The 21,115-nt window shown below is 42.7% G+C and overlaps 1 protein-coding gene across 3 annotated transcripts in view; it reads right to left on the bottom strand.

Moving 5' to 3' along the window:
* LOC142094597 (signal transducer and activator of transcription 5B) overlaps window positions 1-21,115 on the bottom strand; it is a 133,959-nt gene that overhangs the window by 4,723 nt on the left and 108,121 nt on the right. For all 3 annotated transcript variants that reach the window (XM_075176915.1, XM_075176916.1, XM_075176917.1), the window contains 12 exons: window positions 20,298-20,449; window positions 19,147-19,302; window positions 17,735-17,914; window positions 17,125-17,212; window positions 6,171-6,293; window positions 5,760-5,852; window positions 5,085-5,291; window positions 3,738-3,832; window positions 3,071-3,201; window positions 2,674-2,838; window positions 2,513-2,561; window positions 1,498-1,596 (listed from right to left, as the gene is read on the bottom strand). In XM_075176915.1, coding sequence (XP_075033016.1) covers window positions 1,498-1,596; window positions 2,513-2,561; window positions 2,674-2,838; window positions 3,071-3,201; window positions 3,738-3,832; window positions 5,085-5,291; window positions 5,760-5,852; window positions 6,171-6,293; window positions 17,125-17,212; window positions 17,735-17,914; window positions 19,147-19,302; window positions 20,298-20,449 — 1,538 coding nt within the window. The remainder of the gene's footprint in view (window positions 1-1,497; window positions 1,597-2,512; window positions 2,562-2,673; window positions 2,839-3,070; window positions 3,202-3,737; window positions 3,833-5,084; window positions 5,292-5,759; window positions 5,853-6,170; window positions 6,294-17,124; window positions 17,213-17,734; window positions 17,915-19,146; window positions 19,303-20,297; window positions 20,450-21,115) is intronic.

Below are 21,115 nucleotides of genomic sequence, written 5' to 3'. Positions count from 1 at the left end.
TCCAAGAAATAATCAAATCACCAGTACAAGAATATTTTAATGATAACATTTCAGAGGAGCCCCAATTATACAAAATCTTGAAGACCCAAAAGACAATCATTAAAGGAACAATTATAAACTTTGCAGCTCAACGTAAAAAGCAAATACAATGTCCAAGAGTCACTTTCAGACCAATATCTCCATATCGGGGTCACAATCTGCAGACACCAGGTTACTGATCAGGATATTTCATTTTCTGACACATTTGTCTCAGTTTCAGCCATGTCTGTAAAATTTCGAGTAACATGACTGAATATTGGCATTGTTAAAATGCAACTAGTAAACCTTTTCTAAACTTAGAATCTAGCTCGTATTTACATATCAAATGCTTTGGGCCACATCACACAGTGCAGGACTTGCTCCTCCTACAGGAAAGGTTTTAAATCTCATTGCACATAGTTTATACCTTTCTTTCCCATATTGAAGCCGATAGACATGCAAGTATTTATGAAATTTTTTAAAAGTATTTTTAAAAAGTGTGAGGCATCAAAGTATTGCAGAGTTTGGGTCTATGTTTGGTTAAGATTACACAGTTTGCAGATGGCTAGAATGTGAAACTGATGTTATGGAGTTTAAAGTGCCCTGTGTAAATGGAAGGCAGTTTACAATGTAATGGCGGTTCTATGGTGTTTTGGTGTTATTAATCTTGTGAAACTAAGAGCTTCCATGCTCACTCTACAGGAAATTCCCACCTTTATGGATGTCAGCAGCACCAGAAGCATAGATAAGTACAGTGGGCTGGGGGTGTCATAATGTGCCTGGGATGATGTTGTGATGTGGCTGGGAGGGCGTGATAAATGTAATGTTTTGTTATAATGCACGTATCAATGCCCCATGTTGGCCACACAATGTGGTCACGCCCTTTTTGGCGCCTACGATGTGCGGCGGCACACTGTTTCTTTCCTGCTGAAATTAAGGTGGGCCTGTTCACTTTAAATGCCAGGGCTGATTTTTAGTTCCAGTCCGACCCTGCTGTTCGGTCCGCCTACCATTGCATATTGCATTAGCCTCACCTACGACTGACATGATTAGGGATAATGGTGTGCTAACACCATCTACTTTTGTGTTGGCACCACCTACAGTTGAAATGGTCCCCCCCTATGCAAGGCCACTTTCGGAATTCTTTCCAGGGCCACTATAAGTTGCCAATCCGCCCCTGACTGCACCTGTGCTCAATATCAAAAGGCAGAAGCAAAGTCACATTATGTATCATGTCTGGAGTTTGTATGTTTTCCCAGAGTTTGTGTGGGTTTCCTCGTGTGTGAGTGTTAGGAAAATTCAGACTGTTGGCTCTAAATTAACAGGGACTGTTGCGAATAATTCAATATTTTGCTAGGAAATCCTGCATAATATTGTGGCGTGATACATATAAAAGATAATAATAATAAATGTATAAAATTGTGTAATGTATAATGTAGCAGACATACAAATACTTTTGTATTTCCTCCCAATACTCACTTCTGCTGGTACAGATTATAGTGTGACTGAGTACAAACTGCCGGCGAAGGTGCCTGGTCCATGTAGCTGTTTGCTGGTATAACATCGGAGGCAACAAACCTTGAAAGAGAAAAAGTTGTATAAACTAAAGCATAAGCTTTGATGTTTCTCCCTGTCATGTGTTTGACGTATTGTAAGTTCCGAGTGCAAAAGTTAAACCACTAGACCTGCAAAAGGTTACCAAACACATTATGGGGTCAATTCAATTTGGCCGTGTTATTCTAGGAATAACGCTGCCTGCGCACTATTACTGTTATACAGTAAAAGTGCGCAGTATTACCATTAGTACGGTAATTTTAACGCAGACTTTTGCTTGAACCTCAGGGCCGCTAATCCTAGACTAACGTGGCCAAATTAAATCAGCTCCTAAGGGGCATATTCAATTCTCGGCGGAAACGCCTGAAAATCTCGCGGTCCGCGCACGATTACCGTTATTACGGTAATCGTGCGCGGAAAAAAGTTAATACGGTAATTTTCTCGCTGGAGTTCAGCTCGCAGCTCCCTGAGTCGTAAGCTGAAATACAGCTAACTATTACTGCATTAACGGTAACAGTTTTTCCGCGGCGCGGGAAAAAAACAAACACGCCCCTTTATACGGTAATTACTCCCTGAGCTGCGAACTGAAATTCAGCGAGTAAATTACCGTATGAACGGTATTTACGCGCAATATTACCGTATAAACGGTAATAGTTTTAACACGCTCGTTTTTCCGGCGGCCGGAGGAACAATTGAATACGCCCCTATATGTCCATCTATGTAAATATCAGCAGTCTTTGAACTAACTAGATGGAGGCTTGGCACAGAATACAACCAGACCAGCCAAGATAAAAACTGTGTATATTCTACATGTATCACACCATTAGCGAGTAGATTGTTGAGGGGTGACAGACTGTGAAACAATATAGGTTTTGTAGAGAGAAAACTATTGTTTTGGTGGGTAATATGGAATATACTCATGTAAAGATGTGCAACTTACTCTGGAACCACTTGCTTTATGGCTGGCTTCACATAGCCGTCTCCTTTTGCTGTAAGAAACGAGCAAAATAGGAGTTTAAAAATAAAAAGGCCTCAAAGGTAGAGTTCATGTGTAAAATATGATGAGAGACAGATTAGTAGGACAGAGATATACACACTTACAAGGATTGCAGAGAACTGGGGTGTAATACTTGGAGAACACTTCATCTTTGGGTCGATCAGGAAACACGAAGAGGAGATAATTGAGGTCTCCTAGTCGATCCGCCAGAGAACGTACTGAAAAATCCCGGCTGGTGAATGGCATTAGATTCCACAAGGCCCTGTCCGCTAGAGATACATGACAAATAAGCTGTTTATTTAAGTAGCAAAATATACCAGAAAGATCATTGTGACTACAAGTTCACAAACAAAGCAGTGCTCAATTTTATTTTTTATTTTCTTTAACAGTTTGTACAACAATAAAAGTAGCAATCATTATAATCGGTCCATAAGCAACTGGAACAAACTCTAGCTTCATAGAAAATTTAAGAGGAGGTTAGATTTCAGGAAGGGAACTTACGCAACTCAAATTTCCATGCTATTGTAATGCCACCAATTTCAGAATCACTGAAGCGCAGAAGAAAAGTCCCATCCCTTTTATTCACCAACATGTCATGAGCCTGTTGCTTATTGACAAAGCCCAATATGGCCCTGAAAACAAAAATAAAATATCAAGTGAAAAGGGGGTACATTTATCCAATTCTCAGTTACAGAACACACATGAGGAACGGAGATACAAAGCCTTACATCTAGAATGATAGAAAAGAAAAGTTTTAGAAGGTGGTAAGAAGCACACAATGAAAAGAGATATTTAGATAAAGAAAAATTAAATGTGTGTTGTGTTATGTACAGGTAGGTGTTCAACTCTCCATTCATGTTCTTTACCTCACAGCCAGCTCTAACTATACCTTTAACAGACCTTGCAGCATCTTGAAAACTGGTGTGTTATTGGTGGCTTATTGACAGCTAGACAAGCAATACAGGCAGTAAGTGGCTCTAAATGATAAACATAAATGAAGTTGATGTAGAAGAGAAGTGTAAAGGTGGGATGAAAATAGAAAACAAGTCTTCTGCAGGTGAATGGAGGCAGGTTGTAAAACAGTAAACACAGAGAAGCACAGCCACACATATGTAATATTTCACAGAGGGTTCTGGGTATACATATTTAATCTAAAACTTGTACTTACCCATCATTCCAATGTGGCTTCAGGTGCTTTTTCAACACTTCCATCACACCATCAAACCATTGCCAGAATGTGTAATTCCAACCAGGCAGATTCTCCTGTGAAAAACATGGAGTACACTGTTAACACATAAGGCAAAGTCACATCTATTTACTCTGGATGTTTACAATTCCATAGCCCTCGACAACTATGGTGAACCTAACAAAGGTATAGAATGTGTCCAATCCAGTGATGTCTGTGACCAGAAGTGGAACAAATACAGAGTCTCCAAATACAACCTTCAAAGTAAACCATATACCACGCACAGAGGAAGCAGCCATTGTGTGAGCTTAATCAGTATTCAAGAGTGCACAGCCCATCGATTCACTAGGATCTAGTGACATCCCTGAGAAACACATGACATGCTCGATAACAGTAATAGGTCGAAAACTGGTTAAGCCAGACCTGACTGGTTTGTGCCAATACTGTGGCTAAGTGGTTAGCACTTCTGCCTCACAGCGCTGGGGTCACGAGTTCAATTCCCAACCATGGCCTTATCTGTGTGGAGTTTGTATGTTCTCCCCATGTTTGCGTGGGTTTCCTCCGGGTGCTCCAGTTTCCTCCCACACTCCAAAAACATACTGGTAGGTTAATTGGCTGCTAACAAAATTGACCCTGGTCTCTCTCTCTCTCTGTGTCTGTGTGTGTGTGTTAGGGAATTTAGACTGTAAGCTGGGGTAGGGACTGATGGGAGTGAGTTCTCTGTACAGCACTGCGGAATTTGTGGCGCTATATAAATAAATGGTGATGATGACTTCTATAGCTTGTAGACCATTTTATGATATTAAATTACATATCATATGGAAAGGTCACGTGTCAGAATTACATTGAGTATATAAATGGCCTATAAGCTGGAATAACATAGGTCATGAATTTAAATATTGAGCTCCATAGCTCATAAGGTTTTAATAGCAACTAATTAATGTGCCACATATCTGTAGTATTCTCCATGTAGCACAACTTCATATAGTTGTGATCTTGTTCCAAACCTTGGGGTTGTTAATTGCCATGGTCTACATATCTATGCTGGAATGTAACCTGCTATCTGTAATTTGCTGGAGAATTCAATAATACTGGATTGGTGGAAAAAAAACAAAAAACTTTTTTAAATGGAATATTGCTTCAGTTCACATAATGGCTGCAAGCATGAAATACACAACACATTTAAGGACCTCAACAATTTTTTTGTACAGTTACTTAACATACAAAAGAAAGGACACATAGTTCCTTAAACTGGGCACAGGATGTGATCATACTTCTTTATGAACATCCAAATGACTGCTTGGCGTAGAATACCCTACTCAGTCTCACCCTATTGAACTGGGCCCAGGACACTGTCATGTTGCTGTAGTCATCCTTGTGGTTACTGGTGTTGTTGAAAAGCTTCTGTGCCAAGAACACAAGATTCTCATCACTGAGTCCTCTGTTACTCTGAACCTCGGCTTTAAACTTCATATTCAGAGCATCGCATAAATGCGGCCAGAGGACTTTGTCTGGAACCACAAACGGCACCCTGCCCTGTGGAGAGGAGCAGATGTAATAAGAAAGAAAAAAAATAAAATATTTTAAAAGTATATTAATATAAATGATGATGATTAGTCAATGACCATATAAAAGCATGAGGCCGAGTGCTTTTAAACAGGTCACATCATGCCAAGGTGACTTTTAATATTCTTTTATTTTACAGTAGGGAGGTACATTATTCTCTGTTGTACGCAAGGTCAAATTTGAAGCAAAATAAGTTGCTTGTATAAGGTGATCCTAATACCCAGGTGAGTTATGCCTTTAGTAACATTTATGCATTCTGTCATGAAACACTATCGCAATGAGTCATGCCTACCCCCCCCGAGTAGCGGTCTGACCGAGCGGCCCAGGTGGCCACTGCCCCCCTGGCCAGCCCGCCCCTGTACATTGTCTATCTGCACAAGAGTCTAAAAGTATAATGTGAAAATGTAAGTTTACAAGGAGTACAATGGGTTGACTTACCGGCTCTGCAAATGCATTGTCCCACAAGACTGTTGCTGTGGCATTGTTGTCCTGACTCCCGTGGACAATGACCACTACAGGGAGAGACAATGTCTGCAAAGTTCAAAAAAAAAAAAAAAGTATTTTTCACATACATGAAGCCAAAAATATTAAAAGAAAGGAATTGGAAACAAAAGTGATATTTGAACACAAGGTGATAGGCACCTATAGCGCTCAATTAAACATATCATCTTAGATTTAAAAAAATATTTTAATGGTGGAACACACGGATTGGGGGGAACACTATAAAAGTTTTGCCTTTAGCAAAACTACAACTAAAAAACCCCCAATGAGAGCCTTACATATTTTTCAAAATAGTAAGAAGTATGCTAGGAAAGCTTGCTTTTTTCTCTTATAGTAAGGCCTCCTTACCTTCACTTGGAACACCAGCTCATTTCCACCTACACTGAATTGTGACTCAAACAGAATGGTGAACTTCTCCTCTGTCACAGACTCTGCTCCCCGCCTGTCCGAGCGTTTGATCCTCTTTAAGGACTGTAAGGGAGAAGTGAGAAATCAGGCAGATTCCTAATTTATGCTCTAATTTTAGAGAAAGATAAACAACCCATTAGCCAGAAAATACTTATTCCAGCTTAGACCTAGTAAGCTAGTTATGCAAAGCAATGAAGAACCCAAATTATTTCACTACACTTCAGAAAAATAAACGTAATGTGATAATGTTAGAGTTCTCTCCATGCTATTTAGTTGAGTGGCGCACCATGTAGAGCAGGCAGCCAGACAGCAGCAGTTCCCAACCTTTCTAATGTCATGACCCACCTGCTGACAGCTGTAATTTATTATTTCATGATACATCGGTTTTAAAATATTAGTAGAACTTGAATTAAAAACAACCTGAAAAAATCCTAAATAATATTGAATTAATTTTACATGGGGGCTGGTCGGGTTGCTATTAATGTTTTGTGGGGGCGGATTTTTAAATGCTTTATTAGCTTTAGGTAGAGACAGGAAATAAAAACACCCAGGTACTATATAGCTACAGGAAAGACGAATAGCCATATATGCTGCATAATTAAAAAAATGTATTAATTAGCTATGTGAAGAATTTGTCTCCCAAACCGGGCATCAGGAGAAGAGATCACATCCAGCAGATAAGGTCTGGTGAAGGTATGAATGACCACATGGCAGCTTTACTTTGATACACTGTTGATCTACTGAGTCCTGAGCCTTATATGCGCATGAGGTTGCTACTGATCTAGTTGAGTGAGCCTTCTGAATTTCTGGCACCTTATATCCATTCTTTTCTATGTCTGTGTAATAGCTTATCTAATTCACTTCAAGATGGTATGTTTGGGTGAGGCATACCCATTCCAAGGGCTTGTTGGAATCACAAAGAGTTGTTCCGCGTTCATTAATACTTCTGTTCTTGATAAACAGAAAATGGTCTAACTACATCCAGTGTGTGTAACTTCCTTTTCTTTGCCATCAGCTGGTTGCAAACAGAAGAATGAAAGTATAATTTCTCTTTCCTACCATTGGGGGACACTGCGAGACATTGGGTATAGTAGGTGGGAACTAGACTTCTTTTTTCTTCCCCTACTATGCCCCTCCTCTCCTGTAGCCTCAGTATTGTTTAAGTGCCTAGGAGATAGGTCACACTGGTATAGGCTCCTGCCTATACCTTTAATAGTGTTAGGTTTTTCATGTTTTTATTTTCATTTCCTTTAGGTACAGCGAGGGGATCGAACCAAAGACCCAGAGGGGTGAATAACCTGTCAGCGCTATTCACCCGGGTCCCTGCGAAGGTAAGAAGTAGCTGGGCTCACTTACCTGTACTCTTTGTCGGCAGTCCTCCCCTAGTAATAAGCAGAAGATGCTGCATTTTTAACCTCTTATGTGCCATTAGGGCTTTAGGTGCCCTGTTTAGGATCGGTCAATAGACCGCTGGCACAGAGCAGTTGTCGCACGGGAGGGAGTCTGCAGCACCCTCCTCTCGCCGCGCGGCGGACAGACCGGCAAGTGTGTGCCCCCTCCCCTGGACAACGAGCAGCGGGGGACAGAGTAAGGATCGCTCTCCTCAGGAGGCGATTCGCTTACTCATAAACGCATTTAAATATAAGTGTTCTAGCAAGTCATGCCGCCAGCCTTACAAAAGCATCGGCGATCAATGGAGGCAACCATTGTTAGGGAGGTCTGAAGGAAGGACAGTCTCCCTACTTCCTGGCGCGAAAATGGCCATCTTGGATTACTGGGACACGGAGTTCATCTGGTATCGTTGTATCCTATTTGTTATATTTAGAGACAACGGTTATACCCTATTAGGCTGCTTGCACAATCAGGACTATTCAGGGTCTTGGGATTGGTGTATTTTCAGAGATTAGCCTGGCATAGAGACTTGGTTTAATTTCTCTGTTTGAAGTCAGACTTCAGTTCTCAGACTTGGCTAAAAACTTAAAGAAACAATATTTGCTTTTTATATTGTACTTAATTTGCTATACATCTTAATTATGTCTGAGAAAAGGACATCCAAAAATAAGGGATCCTCGGGTATGACTGCACTGCATTATACATGTGCCAAATGTAATGCCAAATTGTATGTTAGACAGCCTAACCAGGATGCTCGCTGCTTTCCCATCATCTACTCAGATGATGGAGATGGTATCAGACGCATGGCACAGGCCAAATAAGCAGTTTATGATGCCGGGAAAGTCAGTCCCTTTACCCGCTACCGGCGGAGGACTCTCCTAGAGTTGACACCCCTGTTGCTAGGTCGTCTTCCGCTTTGGCTATCCCTACTCAGGAGCGAGTTTCACTTAGGGACCCCCCACTGATAAAAAGTGTGATCAGGCTCTCCGCTCAGCTTATACTGCGGCAGGCAGTATGTTTAGACCCACTATGGCGATTACCTGGGCTAACAAGGTTATACAGCATTGGGCTGAACTGCTGGTTAAGGGAATTCAAAACAATGTTCCGCGTGCGGAATTACAGTCGTTAGCCGAGCATATTCTAGACACCTCAGATTACATAGGACAGGCATCTATGGATGCTGTGTCAGTAAATGCCAGATTCTCTGCCCTCATTATCGCGGCTCGTCGTACCTTATGGTTACGATCTTGGACAGCAGACGCCGATTCAAAACGAGCTTTAGAGGCTTTACCTTTTGATGGGGTCACTCTGTTTGGATCAGAGTTAGAAAGGGTCATCAAAGTGGCCACAGGAGGTAAAAGCAGTGCTTTACCCATGGGTTCCAACATAGCATGTCCGGGACGCTTTTGGTCCTTCGCCCAGGGTCGAGGTACCCCATCCAGAGGCCAACCCTCTACTCCCAGGGGAGCATATAGCAGAGGTAGGGGCGCGGTTAGGCAAGGATCTGCTGCGTGACAGCCTTTTCTCAGGGGATTTTGTGGTGGGGGCATGTCTCCTTCGTTTCCAGACTCAGTGGTGGACATCCACCACAGACGTTTGGACACAAGGAATTGTGTCTCAGGGCTATGTCATAGACCTAGCCTAGTTCCCACAATGGAGGTTCTTCACCACAGCAACCCCCCCTTTGCCCCCTCAGGCGCAGAGCACTTCAGGAGGCAATCCAGAATTTGCTACCGGTCAAGGTTATTGTCCCCGTCCCATTGCAGGAAAGAAGTCAGGGGTTTTACTCCAGTCTCTTCCTGGTGCCAAAACAGGATGGAACATTTCGTCCAATTTTAAACCTGCAAGCCCTCAACAAGCAGGTAAATACTCAAAGGTTCCGGATGAAGTCCCTTCGTACTGTCATCGCCGGAACGGAAAAGGAAGAGTTCCTGGCCTCCATAGACATCAAGGATGCCTACATACATGTTCCGACATGGAGGGGACACCATTGTCTCCTCGCTTTGCAGTAGGGAACTCCAATTTTCAGTTCAAGGCCCTTCCTTTCGGTCTAGCTACCACCCCCCGAGTGTTCACCAAGATCATGGCAATCATGGCGGGCCTTCTGCATCAGAGGTGTCATACTCCGCTCCCCTGGTACCTCTACCCGAGCTTCTAAACACTGACTGTCACTTAAATGTCTGTTTCTAGTGCAGACTATTAGTCACGATCTGCACCCGTGATTACTACACCTGTGTGCTGCTCAGTTTTAGCATTGGTCTGTCTTCCTTTATAAAGTCCCTCCTTTCATTCTCGCATTGCTTGTTCTTCGAGACATATCTGTTACTCTGATGTCTCTGTTGGGATGCATACCCGTGAAAACTGTGCGTCATTACTGTTGCATGGCTGGACTTCATTTACCTCTGCATAATTGTTCCACTGCTCGTGGTGAACGCTATGATTTACACCTGTTACCTACTCGGCCTGCATTGCTGACTACTGTCACCTGTTATATAATCCGTGGTAAGCTGCTATTCATCGCTGCTGTGTGTTCATCGCTGCTGGATGCTGGACCGTCTCGATCTCTGCATACCTGTTCCACTGCTTGTGGTAAACGCTATGATCCACATCTATTATCTTCTGGACCTGCATTGTTGACTACTGTTATCAGCTCCACCATCCCGTGACAAGCCGTGTCTATCGTGGCTGCGTATGTCTGGACTTTGTTGATTCCTGTGCCTCAAGTTTATTACTAATGGAGACTGTTTATTACATGTGCAGGTAGTATTAATGAATGTTGCTGACAGTCACTATTCTTGCATGTCTTCGTGATCATCATTTGCAAATTACTCAAGTCTTCATTGAACTCTAGTATTAAGGTTTTATAATAAAATGGTAATCTTTGTTACCACCATTTTATGTCCGAATTGGATCATTCCAATACTATTTAACTTGTTCTCAGTTGTCACATTGGGAGCTTTCCTGGAGGGCCATGACCTGCAAGGTGGGAGCCGCAGAAACCCATATTCCCTTGTGGGAATCCCTGGTGAACACCTCCCATTTTGTTAGACTCCGCGGCTCCAGGGAAGTTTAGTCAATACTCATTGAGACAGCAGGATCTCGCTCTATTTGTGAGCTAACCTGACAAGAGGGGAATAACGAAAGAGCTGAAAGAGCCGTCAGTGCCACTTCTATCTCAGCACATCCAGATCACGATGCAGTTTCTGGAAGCGCAAGGGTGGGTTCTAAATGTACCCAAGTCTTCTCTCATCTCGCAACAGCGAATGCGATTCCTGGGCCTCTTGTTCGACACAGTGACTCAGAGTATACTTAACGGAGAACAAGGTTCTCATTCTCTTGCTCAAGACCAGGCAGACAGAGGTTTCCCTTTTCAGCTGCATGAAACTCCTGGGAATTATGGTGTTAGTGTTCGAGGCGGTGCCGTTTGCACAGTTCCACTCTAGCCCACTTCAATGGGAGATCCTTCAAAAAACGGTCAGGTTCTCATGTGCATCTCGACAGGCAGATCATTTGCCTGTCCCGTCCCACTCGCCTTTCTCTCGCCTGGTGGCTATCCAAACCGAATCTGGAGAAGGGTCAGTCCCTGCAAGTCTGGACATGGACCCTAGTCACGACAGATACAAGTCTGTCAGGCTGGGGGGGGGGGGGGGGCGCGACAGGGTCCCTAGAGATTCCAGGGTCTCTAGTCCCCTAAGAGGCCTTGCTCCCATCAATGTCTTAGAACTCAGAGAGGTGTACAGGATGCTCACTCAGGCACAGAGGTTCCTGTCAGGAACGCCTCTCAAAGTTCAGTGCGAAAATGCCACTGCCGTGGCATATCTAAACCACCAGGGGGGAATCTGCAGTGTAGGGGCCATGCGAGAGACGGGTGTGGAAAACTGGGAGGCCGACGTCCTCAGCAGTCAGAAGGTTCACCCAGGGAAATGGTCCCTCAACAAACACATCTTTGCTCTTCTAGTGGAGTGCTGGGGGATGGCGGAGATCGATCTCATGGCATCCAGGCTCCATTGTCAGCTTCCTCGACACAGCTCCAAGGCGCAGGACCCTCAAACAGAGTTTGCGGATGCCATGACAGTTCCATGGCACTTTCACCTAGTGTACCTCTTCCCACTGATACCCATGCTCTCGTGGGTGGTAAAAAAATTAATGAGTGGGTGGCTACAATCCTGGTAGCCCCTCAAGCTGGCAGCAGCACCCCCCCTTCCATCTGCCAATACAGCCAGATCTTCTGGCTCAGGGTTCTCTTCTCTGCTACTCTTTGGATCATCTAGCTTTGACGGTGTGGCTGTTGAAACCTAATTCTCAGGGCCAGGGGGTTTTCACAAGAAGTCATTGGTACCCTAATCAGGGCCAGAAAATCGTCCTCCTCTGCCATATACCATTGAGTCTGGAAGGCATATATTCTTTGGTGTGAGGCCCACAGCCTGCACACATTCAGGTTTAGTCTCACTCGCCTGCTGCCTTTCCTACAGGCCAGCCTCGATAATGGGCTCCGGCTTGGGTTCCTTAAAGTACAAGTTTCAGCCCGTTCCATTTACTTCCAACGCAAACTGGCGACATTGATCAGACCTTTTTGCAGGGGGTTCTTCACATGCAGCCCCAATACGTTCACCCAGTGGAACCTTGTGATCTAAATTTGGTGCTCAACGTGCTTACCCAGCCCCCTTTTGAACCTCTGGAGTCAGTGGATTTATGGCATCTCACCTGAAAGACTGTTTCTTTTGGCTATCTAGTGAGCTCGCAGTGTGTCCGAATTAGCAGCACTCTGCTGCAACTCTCCCTTCTTAATTCTCCATGAGAATAGAGTGGTCCTGCGCACCAAGCCTTCCTTTGTTCCCAAGGTAGTGTCTAGGTTCCACTTAAATCAGGAAATTGTGGTCCCTGCTTTCCGTCCGTCGTCCTCTTCTTCCAGTGACGAGTTTCTGTTGCTGGACGTCGTTCAGGCTCTGCGGCTTTATGTTGACCGCACGGCCTCGGTCCGCAGAACAAAGGACCTTTATGTGCTTTACAATGCCCAGAAGCGAGGCCTCTAGACAGTCCCTTGCCCGCTGGATAACGTCCACTATTTCTTTGGCTTGTGTCCGCACGTCTTAGCCCGTCCCAGCAGCGTTAAAAGCTCATTCAACCTGAGCTGTCGGCGCATCTTGGGCGGCCCGCTATGGGGCTTCGGCGGAGCAGCTATGTAGAGCGGCAACATGGTCATCTGTCCACACCTTTACAAAGTTTGACACGCTGCAGGGCTTTGCATCTGCAGATGCGAGTTTTGGAGGCAGAGTGTTGCGTGCAGTCGTTACAGAGCACTCCCTCCCTTAGAAGCAGCTTTGGCATGTCCCCAATGTCTTGCAGTGTCCCCCAATGGTAGGAAAGAGAAAAGAACATTTTTACTCACCGTAAAATCAATTTCTTACTCCATTGGGGGACACTGCGCACCCTCCTTTGCTCTGTAAATAGTTCTGTGTGAATTTTATAACAAAAAAAAATAAAATAATTTTTAGCCTACAGGTTCCTCTTTCTCATACGCATGGTTAGACAAAACTGAGGCTACAGGATAGGAGGGGCATATTAGGGGAGGAAAAAAAGATAAGTCTAAGTGCCTAAATCTTAGTTCCCACCTACTATACCTAATGTCTCGCAGTGTCCCCCAATGGAGTAAGAAAAATCAATTTTTCGGGGAGTAAAAATCTTCTTTTATTTGATTAATATGGAAGGAGGACGATACATTCGGTAAGAAGGCTGGATTTGTCCTCAGCACCACCTTATCCATGCAGACATTCAAAAAGGGCTCTTTCCACCATAAAGCCTGTAGTTCCCCAATTCTAATGTAATTTCCGCAAGAAACACTACCTTCAGTGTAAACCACCTAATGGAAAAACCTTGCAATGGATAAGAGATCAGACATCAATGTGCTGAGAATTAAACGGAGACAAGGGTGCTACAAAAGGCCTTAATATGGGGACAAAAAATATGCTTGAAAAAAAAAAAAAAAAGTTGAGGATTTCTAAAGCTAATTTAGTATACAAAAAGACACTAAGTGATTCAAGGTTGAGAGACCTTTGCCAAGAACATCGTGAAGAAAATGTGAAATATTGGCCAAAGCTGGATCCAGCTTAGGATAGCACCACAATTCAATACCAAATTTCATAATCGTCTTAATCTAGAATGGTTTGGAAACCCTCTGCAGATTTTCTGACCAGAAAAAAGTTTTGAATAGAAGCTTGTTTCCCCTGGGCCAGCAGAACAAAATAAATCTGGCTTCCTGCCGTGTTTGCAGACATATCATCATCATCATCTATTTATATAGCGCCACTAATTCCGCAGCACTGTACAGAGAACTCACTCACACCAGTCTCTGCCACATTGGAGCTTACAGTCTAAATTCCCTAACATACATACACACACACAGAAAGAGATTAGGGTCAATTTGATAGCAGACAATTAACCTACTAGTATTGTGGATTGTGGGAGGAATCCGGAGCACCCGGAGGAAACCCACGGGAAGAAACAAACAAACTCTGCATAGATAAGGCCATGGTCGGGAATCAATCTCATGACCCCAGTGCTGTGAGGCAGAAGTGCTAGCCACTAAGCCACTGTGTTGCCCCAGACATATGGATAACGCTTTTAAAATCTACTGGAGTTGATGGGATTCTGGATTTGACAAAGTTTGCACTGGAAAGATGATGAAATTCTATCTTATATCCGTTCCCGACAATATCCAGAACCCACTGATCTTGAACAGAATGTGTTTAGATTTCTGTGTAGCCTGCAATTCTGCTGCCTACAGGGGTCAATGAGGGCTGAGCTAAGCAATCATCATTGCAAAGCTTTTTGACCTGGCCTCCCATCTTTGAGACTGAATGCCCAAAACAGCTTACCTTACCTGTCTTCCACGTTTGCTGCTCCTTACATCCTTAATATTTTGGCTTGGTGAAGACGAAGGGAAATACTTAACCCTTCCATTTTGCGGCAGACTGTTGGATTTACTGCCAGAAAACTTCTGAATCATGGCCTCTACCTGGTCACCAAAGAGCAAGGAACCTTCAAAGTAATGCATATCTAGATTGTTCTTAGACTGAGCATCTGCAGCCCATGGACCTGGTCAGAGAGCTCTTCTAGCTACTGCTGCTGAAGACAAAGTTCTTGCTGAAAAGGCAATGTTTCCCATGACGCCATAAAGAGGAATTCTATTCATCTCTGCATAACCTCATTGCTTTTAAGTTTCTATTCAATTCTTCTTCAACATCTCACCCAATAGTCTAAGTGCTCTAGACACTGAAGCCATGGCTACACCTGCCTTTAAGGTACTTCCAGAAGAAATATGAAGTATCTTACAACAACTTTCTATTCATAGGATCCCTCTAAGGATCCCTACCTTCTAAATGAATAGTGGTCCTAGCTGAGGAACTGACTATAGCTGCATCTATCTTTGGAATGGAGCTCCATTTTAGGGCTTCTTCATCCCTTAAAAGGTACATGCGTTCTAGTCTTTTAAGGTTAGACTGGAGTTTTTCCAAAACATTCCATTCTTTATGAACCAAGTCCTTTACTACCTGGTGCAGGAAAAACTATAGTCTTCTTACTACAATCCTCAGAGACTTTTGAGCTGCAGCAAGTTGATGCTTCATTCATCCCCATGGGTTTATAGAACTGCTTAAAATAAATCTCCACATGATACAGGTTAAAACAGTCTAGGATCTGCTTTAATCTCTCCAGATTCACTACTAGAAGACCCATCCATATCATATAAAAGTATCTAATTCAGAGTGACAGGGCCTATAATTTAACTGCATACCTGTCTGGGACCTAGCAGTCTTCATCCACTGCATAGCATATACATCTTCTTTAGTCACAGATAACTTGTTTCCTAAAGGCTGGAAATTGCATGCTGCACTAGACCCCTTCACACTGCACAGGTAAAGGTTTGTCATAGGCTGCACAGTCCTGATGCTGCTGAAAGTGTATTGAGGGAGGAGAGTATAATAAATATAACAAAATAATGAACAATTGATCCGAAAAGAAAGCACCTTTAACTTAGGGATTATTGAGGACAAGTGCTCTTAGATTGTTTGGGGGTGGACACCATGCTGCTAGCAACATGTGTCTGGTCTGCTCCCCATCTTCTAAGTTTATACTGGAATCAATAACTTGTCTCCTGGTGTTCAGCCTTCCAGGAGGCTTCAGCTGTGGCCTGCACCACTTTCCAGGGGTACTGGCACATGCAATTCCGAGGCCCTTCACTGGTCCATTCTCCATGATGGCATCTTAACTGTGTTGGCAGGTCCATGCCCTTTTCAAATTGAATTCAAGCCCTAGATTTTGTCGCGTTTGCCACAGAGGGTTGTAACTAGCGGTAGCCAGCCCTGAATCCAGCCACTAAATAGAGACAAGCCCCTACACACAGAAAGCAAAATAAAACAATAAATAACAAACCTGTCCCCTTCACAGACACACACATATATCTATTTTTTTTATAGCGACACTCCTAGTTATCCTAGTAGTCTGGTGAGGAGGCAGACATTGTCAAAGCGTGGGATATATTAGGCAGCAAGTGAACAATCAGTTCTTGAAGTTGATGTGTTGGATGCAGGAAAAATGGGCAAGAGTAAGGATCTGAGTGACATTGACAAGGGCCAAATGACTGGGACAGAGCATCTCCAAAACATCAGATCTTGTATGGAGTTCTTAGTATGCAGTGGTTAGTGCCTACCAAAAGTGGTCCAATGAAGGACGAGTGAACAGACGACAGGGCCTACAATGGGCACGTGAGCACCAGAACTGGACCATGGAAAATTCAAAAATTCCCTTGAACTCATTCCGAACATCTGTGGGATGTGCTGGGAAAAACAAGTCAAAGCTATGGAGGCCGCACCTCGCAACTTACAGGACTTAAAAGCTCTCCAGCTAACGTCATGGTGCCAGATACCACAGGACACCTTCAGAGGTCTTGTCAGGATTGATTGCTGCCGGGACCAGATTACTGCGAAAATCCTGCCTATTTATTTCACCTATTCTCCACCTCATTCACAATGTCCTTAAATCCTTAAACAGCTAGTTAGCCGTGGAATGGGTCACTAAATTTTAGTCAGCAGCATGAAACAGCATATAAAGTTAAGTGGGAGATTTATGGATGCGTGTTCTGCCGAGTTATTAATGTGGAGTTTGTATAATTAACAAGAGCCTTTCTTTACCAACACAAATATATAACCTCTAGCCATCAAACCTTTGCACCATCACTGATCTGAGGACTGACCCAGAGAACCAGCTGTGATGGAGGATCTAGTTGGACTGAAGAGGCAAGCAGCAGTAAACAGATGTAACATACACATAAAGCAGGGTCAGATTGGAGGAAAGGAGGACAGGATTTGCTATTGTCGATATATAACAAGATTAAAAGCAGCGACATGTGTAACATAAAATAAAGTCACTGAAGTTTCATTCCACATAGACCAATCATTAATGTTGTAGCATTTTTTCACAGTGCAGAGCTATGAGTGGCACCTACCATGTTTCTGAAGTGAGCACTGAGAGTGCCGGTGGCCTGGTGGTACTCCATCACACAGCAATTGTTCAGGATCTCCCCGCTACTCTCACTGTGACACAAAAACAATATAGGTGAAGAAAAGGGATGTCTTGGTATACTGTATGAAAGGACAGGCATCAGATTACATGACATTATGTGAAAAGTTAGAAGAAAAAAATAAAGTGAAGACTTTATAATAATGACCAATACAAATTTGCACAAAATAACAATGCCAATATTCAAATATATATTGGACCAAAAGAAATTCTGCAGAAATTATAGTGTGATACACACATGAACTTTGAAGCACAGTTGAGATTAGATGGAGATAAGTAGCAAAAAGATATTGAGGTGCACCTTTGTAATCACAGCTGTGCCTCCGTTATCAAAGAGAGGGGTAATAGATTATTGATTATTGAGACAAGTGTAACAGTGGGAGGACACCTGACAGGTAAGTATATAGAGGAACAGTTGAGAATATGAGGGAAGATGATAATTTTGAGTCACAACTGAGACTAGGTGGAGACACAATAGAGACTAGGAGAATAAAGCAGAGATAAGGATAATGGGGTGTGGCTGATAGAATAGTTACTTGCGAGTGTTTTCATTCTTCAGTAGAGCCTTGGCTTGTAGTTCACTTATGATGGTGGCTTTCACCTGGGGAGGGTTCATATGGACATTCAATTTGCCCCCCACCAAAAGCCGAACTGTTGCTGCAAACTTTGTCTGTGTTTTAAGCACCTGTGGAGGCTGCTTTTCAATGATGAATGTGCTGCAGCGAAGAGTAAAGATAAAAGGTTTATTTAAAAACTAAAACTATTTTTTGAAATTACATTGAATAGTACATTTATCTGTCTAACAAGAATGTACATTGTTTTACAACATTACAAATTAGTATTGTTTTATGGAATAATATCTTATCGGGGCATATCTGTTCATACAGTCTGCTTATGTATGGCTAGCTATGTGGCCAGTGTGACTGCAGATAGAGCTAGATCTGTACAATCTGGACTGCAATCTAGTCCTTTCACATTAGTATGTGCACTGATCCATATATATTTTACTGTTGCTTATAAAGCGACAAAGAACCCACATATTGTATGCACGATAATATATCCACTATTGTAACAGCATTCTTCCCAGAAAATTTTGCCAGCTAGTTGGCATTAAGAAGTAGCCAGGAGGGGGCAGTTGTAATACTTTGCAATAATATTGAAAAATGTTGGAGGTTATTGCCCACACCTGCCAAGACTGGTCAGACTGGTGGTCAGTGGTCTAACACACACTGCTGGCTGTAGTGCTCACATAGTGCCTGTTCTAATAGGATAAACAATGGTTTATTCTATTATAATAAGACTATGTTGGGCTCCAAGAGCCGGGTGGCAAGTAAATAAGTGCTGGGGAGAACACTGTGTAAGACATAAGCTGTAACCACATAAAAGGCTGCAGGTCGTATTTTTATACATTGCCGCTTTAAAATAACATTATTCCAAGTCGCGATGACGTCCCAGTGTAGTGCCGGCCACCTCTTCAAATGGAATCAGTTGCGGTCAGCATCCAGGGGCCATCGGAGATGTGCAGCGTCGCTTTTCAGGTAAGTCTATTTGTATTTAATTCGGTTTTTACTACATTCGATTTCTATTTGTAGGTCTCCTCCCTGTCAGAATTGTCAGTAATTGCAAATCCGTACCCAACCCCCACACATTAGCAGACCTAATAATTTACGAATGCATACATAACTACAACAAGTTTACCATTGTGTCCTAGCCCCTACCCGTTAGCCTCTCACCATGTATCCCACTACTGTATGTTTGTGTATCACTTCCACACTCTATGCCCCGTTTGCTGCTTTTGCACCCCCACTTGCATTTTCTTTAATTTTTATTTATTTATTTCCACTAGAAAACAGGAACACAAAACACTTGTCTGTGGCCGAAAACTAGATGGCAGAGAGATACAGGTGAACGCATGATTAGCAGGACAGCATATCATAGGTTAAGGTACCTGGTTACTAAAGCAGAGATGATGTCAGTAATTGTAGCATTAAGTTCAGCGAGTAGTTCCTCCACAGGCCCAGGAATGGGCAGCTGCTGACAAAGGTGTTCTGCCCGTCTTATCTGCTGCCGGTTCTGCCAGATTATTTCTGCAAGTTTTTCACACCTGGAGGAGACAGATGGGTTCAATGTGCCAGTACATCCTGTTCTGTCTAATCTGAATCACATTTTGTAACAGTTTACAAGATTTCCTAATCTACAAAACAGGTGACCACATTTGCCTGATCCTCAGCTACTGTAGATGTATGAATACTTATTACACAAAGGGAGGTCAAATTAAAAAAATCCACTGTCCAAAAACAACAGGCTTATCCCACTGCCTCTCTGACCCACTCTACATTTCCTCAACTTCTGGGACAGCCATTAAAATCTGCATCGTTCCAGACAGGTCAAACACCATCTTTCTGGAATCGGATGTGGACCTGGAACAATGGGGCCCTAGTAAAAAGTTCCACCATATTGGCCTCATAAATCTGCATACATGACTTAAGTATTTTGAAAAAGATACAACAGGTAAATAAATAATGGGAAACTATTAATAAGAATTTTAAAGTCAATAGCAGACATGGAGTACATACAGGGACCTGCTTATCAGTAGGCCTCTTACTCACGTAATAAGTAGGATTTTTTTTATTACAGCGATAAAAATTGCATTGCCACAATTTAACGAAAATATATCATTGGGACACCCGTGTTTATAGGCAAAAGCATTAGCTTGATAAAGGTAGGAACAATGGATTGCAGAACCATCGAAGCACTGATCAAAGGATCGCCACACAGAGGCTAAGTAGATCTAACTATCTCTCTCTATAAAGGATATCATTTAGAGAAACGAAGGTCTGATGGGCTGTCCTTGCACATTAACACTATTAAATTTAGTGCAGGATCATCATAATGATGGCACCAGTTTACCAGCATTCCTGTCCAACTAAGCAATATGTGATGTTCTGCTGCTCAGAGCCCAACTCAAAAAAAGGACAGATTAGAAATTGCAGAAGGCAGGTAGGTGTGTGTACGATCACATTAAAAATCATTGCTTGATCAAGATCTTGTTAATATGGAGACAGATATAAAAAGCAGAAAGCCTGAATGATAACACACCATGTCTGTAGAAGGTCTAAGCTTCCTTCAGGAGGACCCCCGTTTCCTGCTAGCTGCTGTCTTCTCTTCCACTGAATCAGCTCATCATCCAAGATGACCGTTTGCTGCTTGCGTAGTAGCTGGAGGGTCTTTTGGTGCTTCTCTGACAAATCCTGAAGAAACATAAGTAAACGACAAGAGATATGAAAAAGGTAGGTTGGAAAAGAAGGAAAATCTTTCTTCTCTGTCCTCAAATAGTTGCCCCCCCCGCCCCCCCCCAAGAAAAAAGCATGGCAGGGAGTAAGAATGGGCAAGTCCACAACCTGAGTGTTAGCTCTGTTACAATCGGATTTAAATTCCTTGTTTCCTCTAACTAATCATTGGATTCTGGTAGCTGCAGGACCATAATTATCACTACAGATTGTGGTACTTCTGAAGGTGTAATGATTTTAACTTCTGATTTGATTTAATTCAATAAGATCAGACAATTATGGCCAAGTGTGAGACACGATCAATAGCAAACGAATATGACCAATCCAGAACCTGAATGTTCAAATTCTGATCATCTTGATGACGTGAAAGTAACTGCATAGATGTGTGCTTCATCAGTATGAATGATCATAAATAAAATGAAACAATCACAAGCCTGAAAACCTAAAAATACTTTTATTAGATTAAAATGAGTTAATTTGATAATTAATCAATAATACAACCAGACCCCAAACAACTATCTAGTCAGAATTCTAAAGTCCAGTGTAAGAGTATAAAAAGCATAACAATTGATACATCTTTCTCGCTTTTGTAGTAATAACGAAAAGCTACGTCTGTGAAGTTAGTCA

The sequence above is a fragment of the Mixophyes fleayi genome, chromosome 6 (assembly GCF_038048845.1).
Source record: "Mixophyes fleayi isolate aMixFle1 chromosome 6, aMixFle1.hap1, whole genome shotgun sequence".
Taxonomy (NCBI): Eukaryota; Metazoa; Chordata; class Amphibia; order Anura; family Limnodynastidae; genus Mixophyes; species Mixophyes fleayi.
Note: the sequence above shows the minus strand (reverse complement) of the source record. Positions and strands in the feature narration are given on the sequence as shown.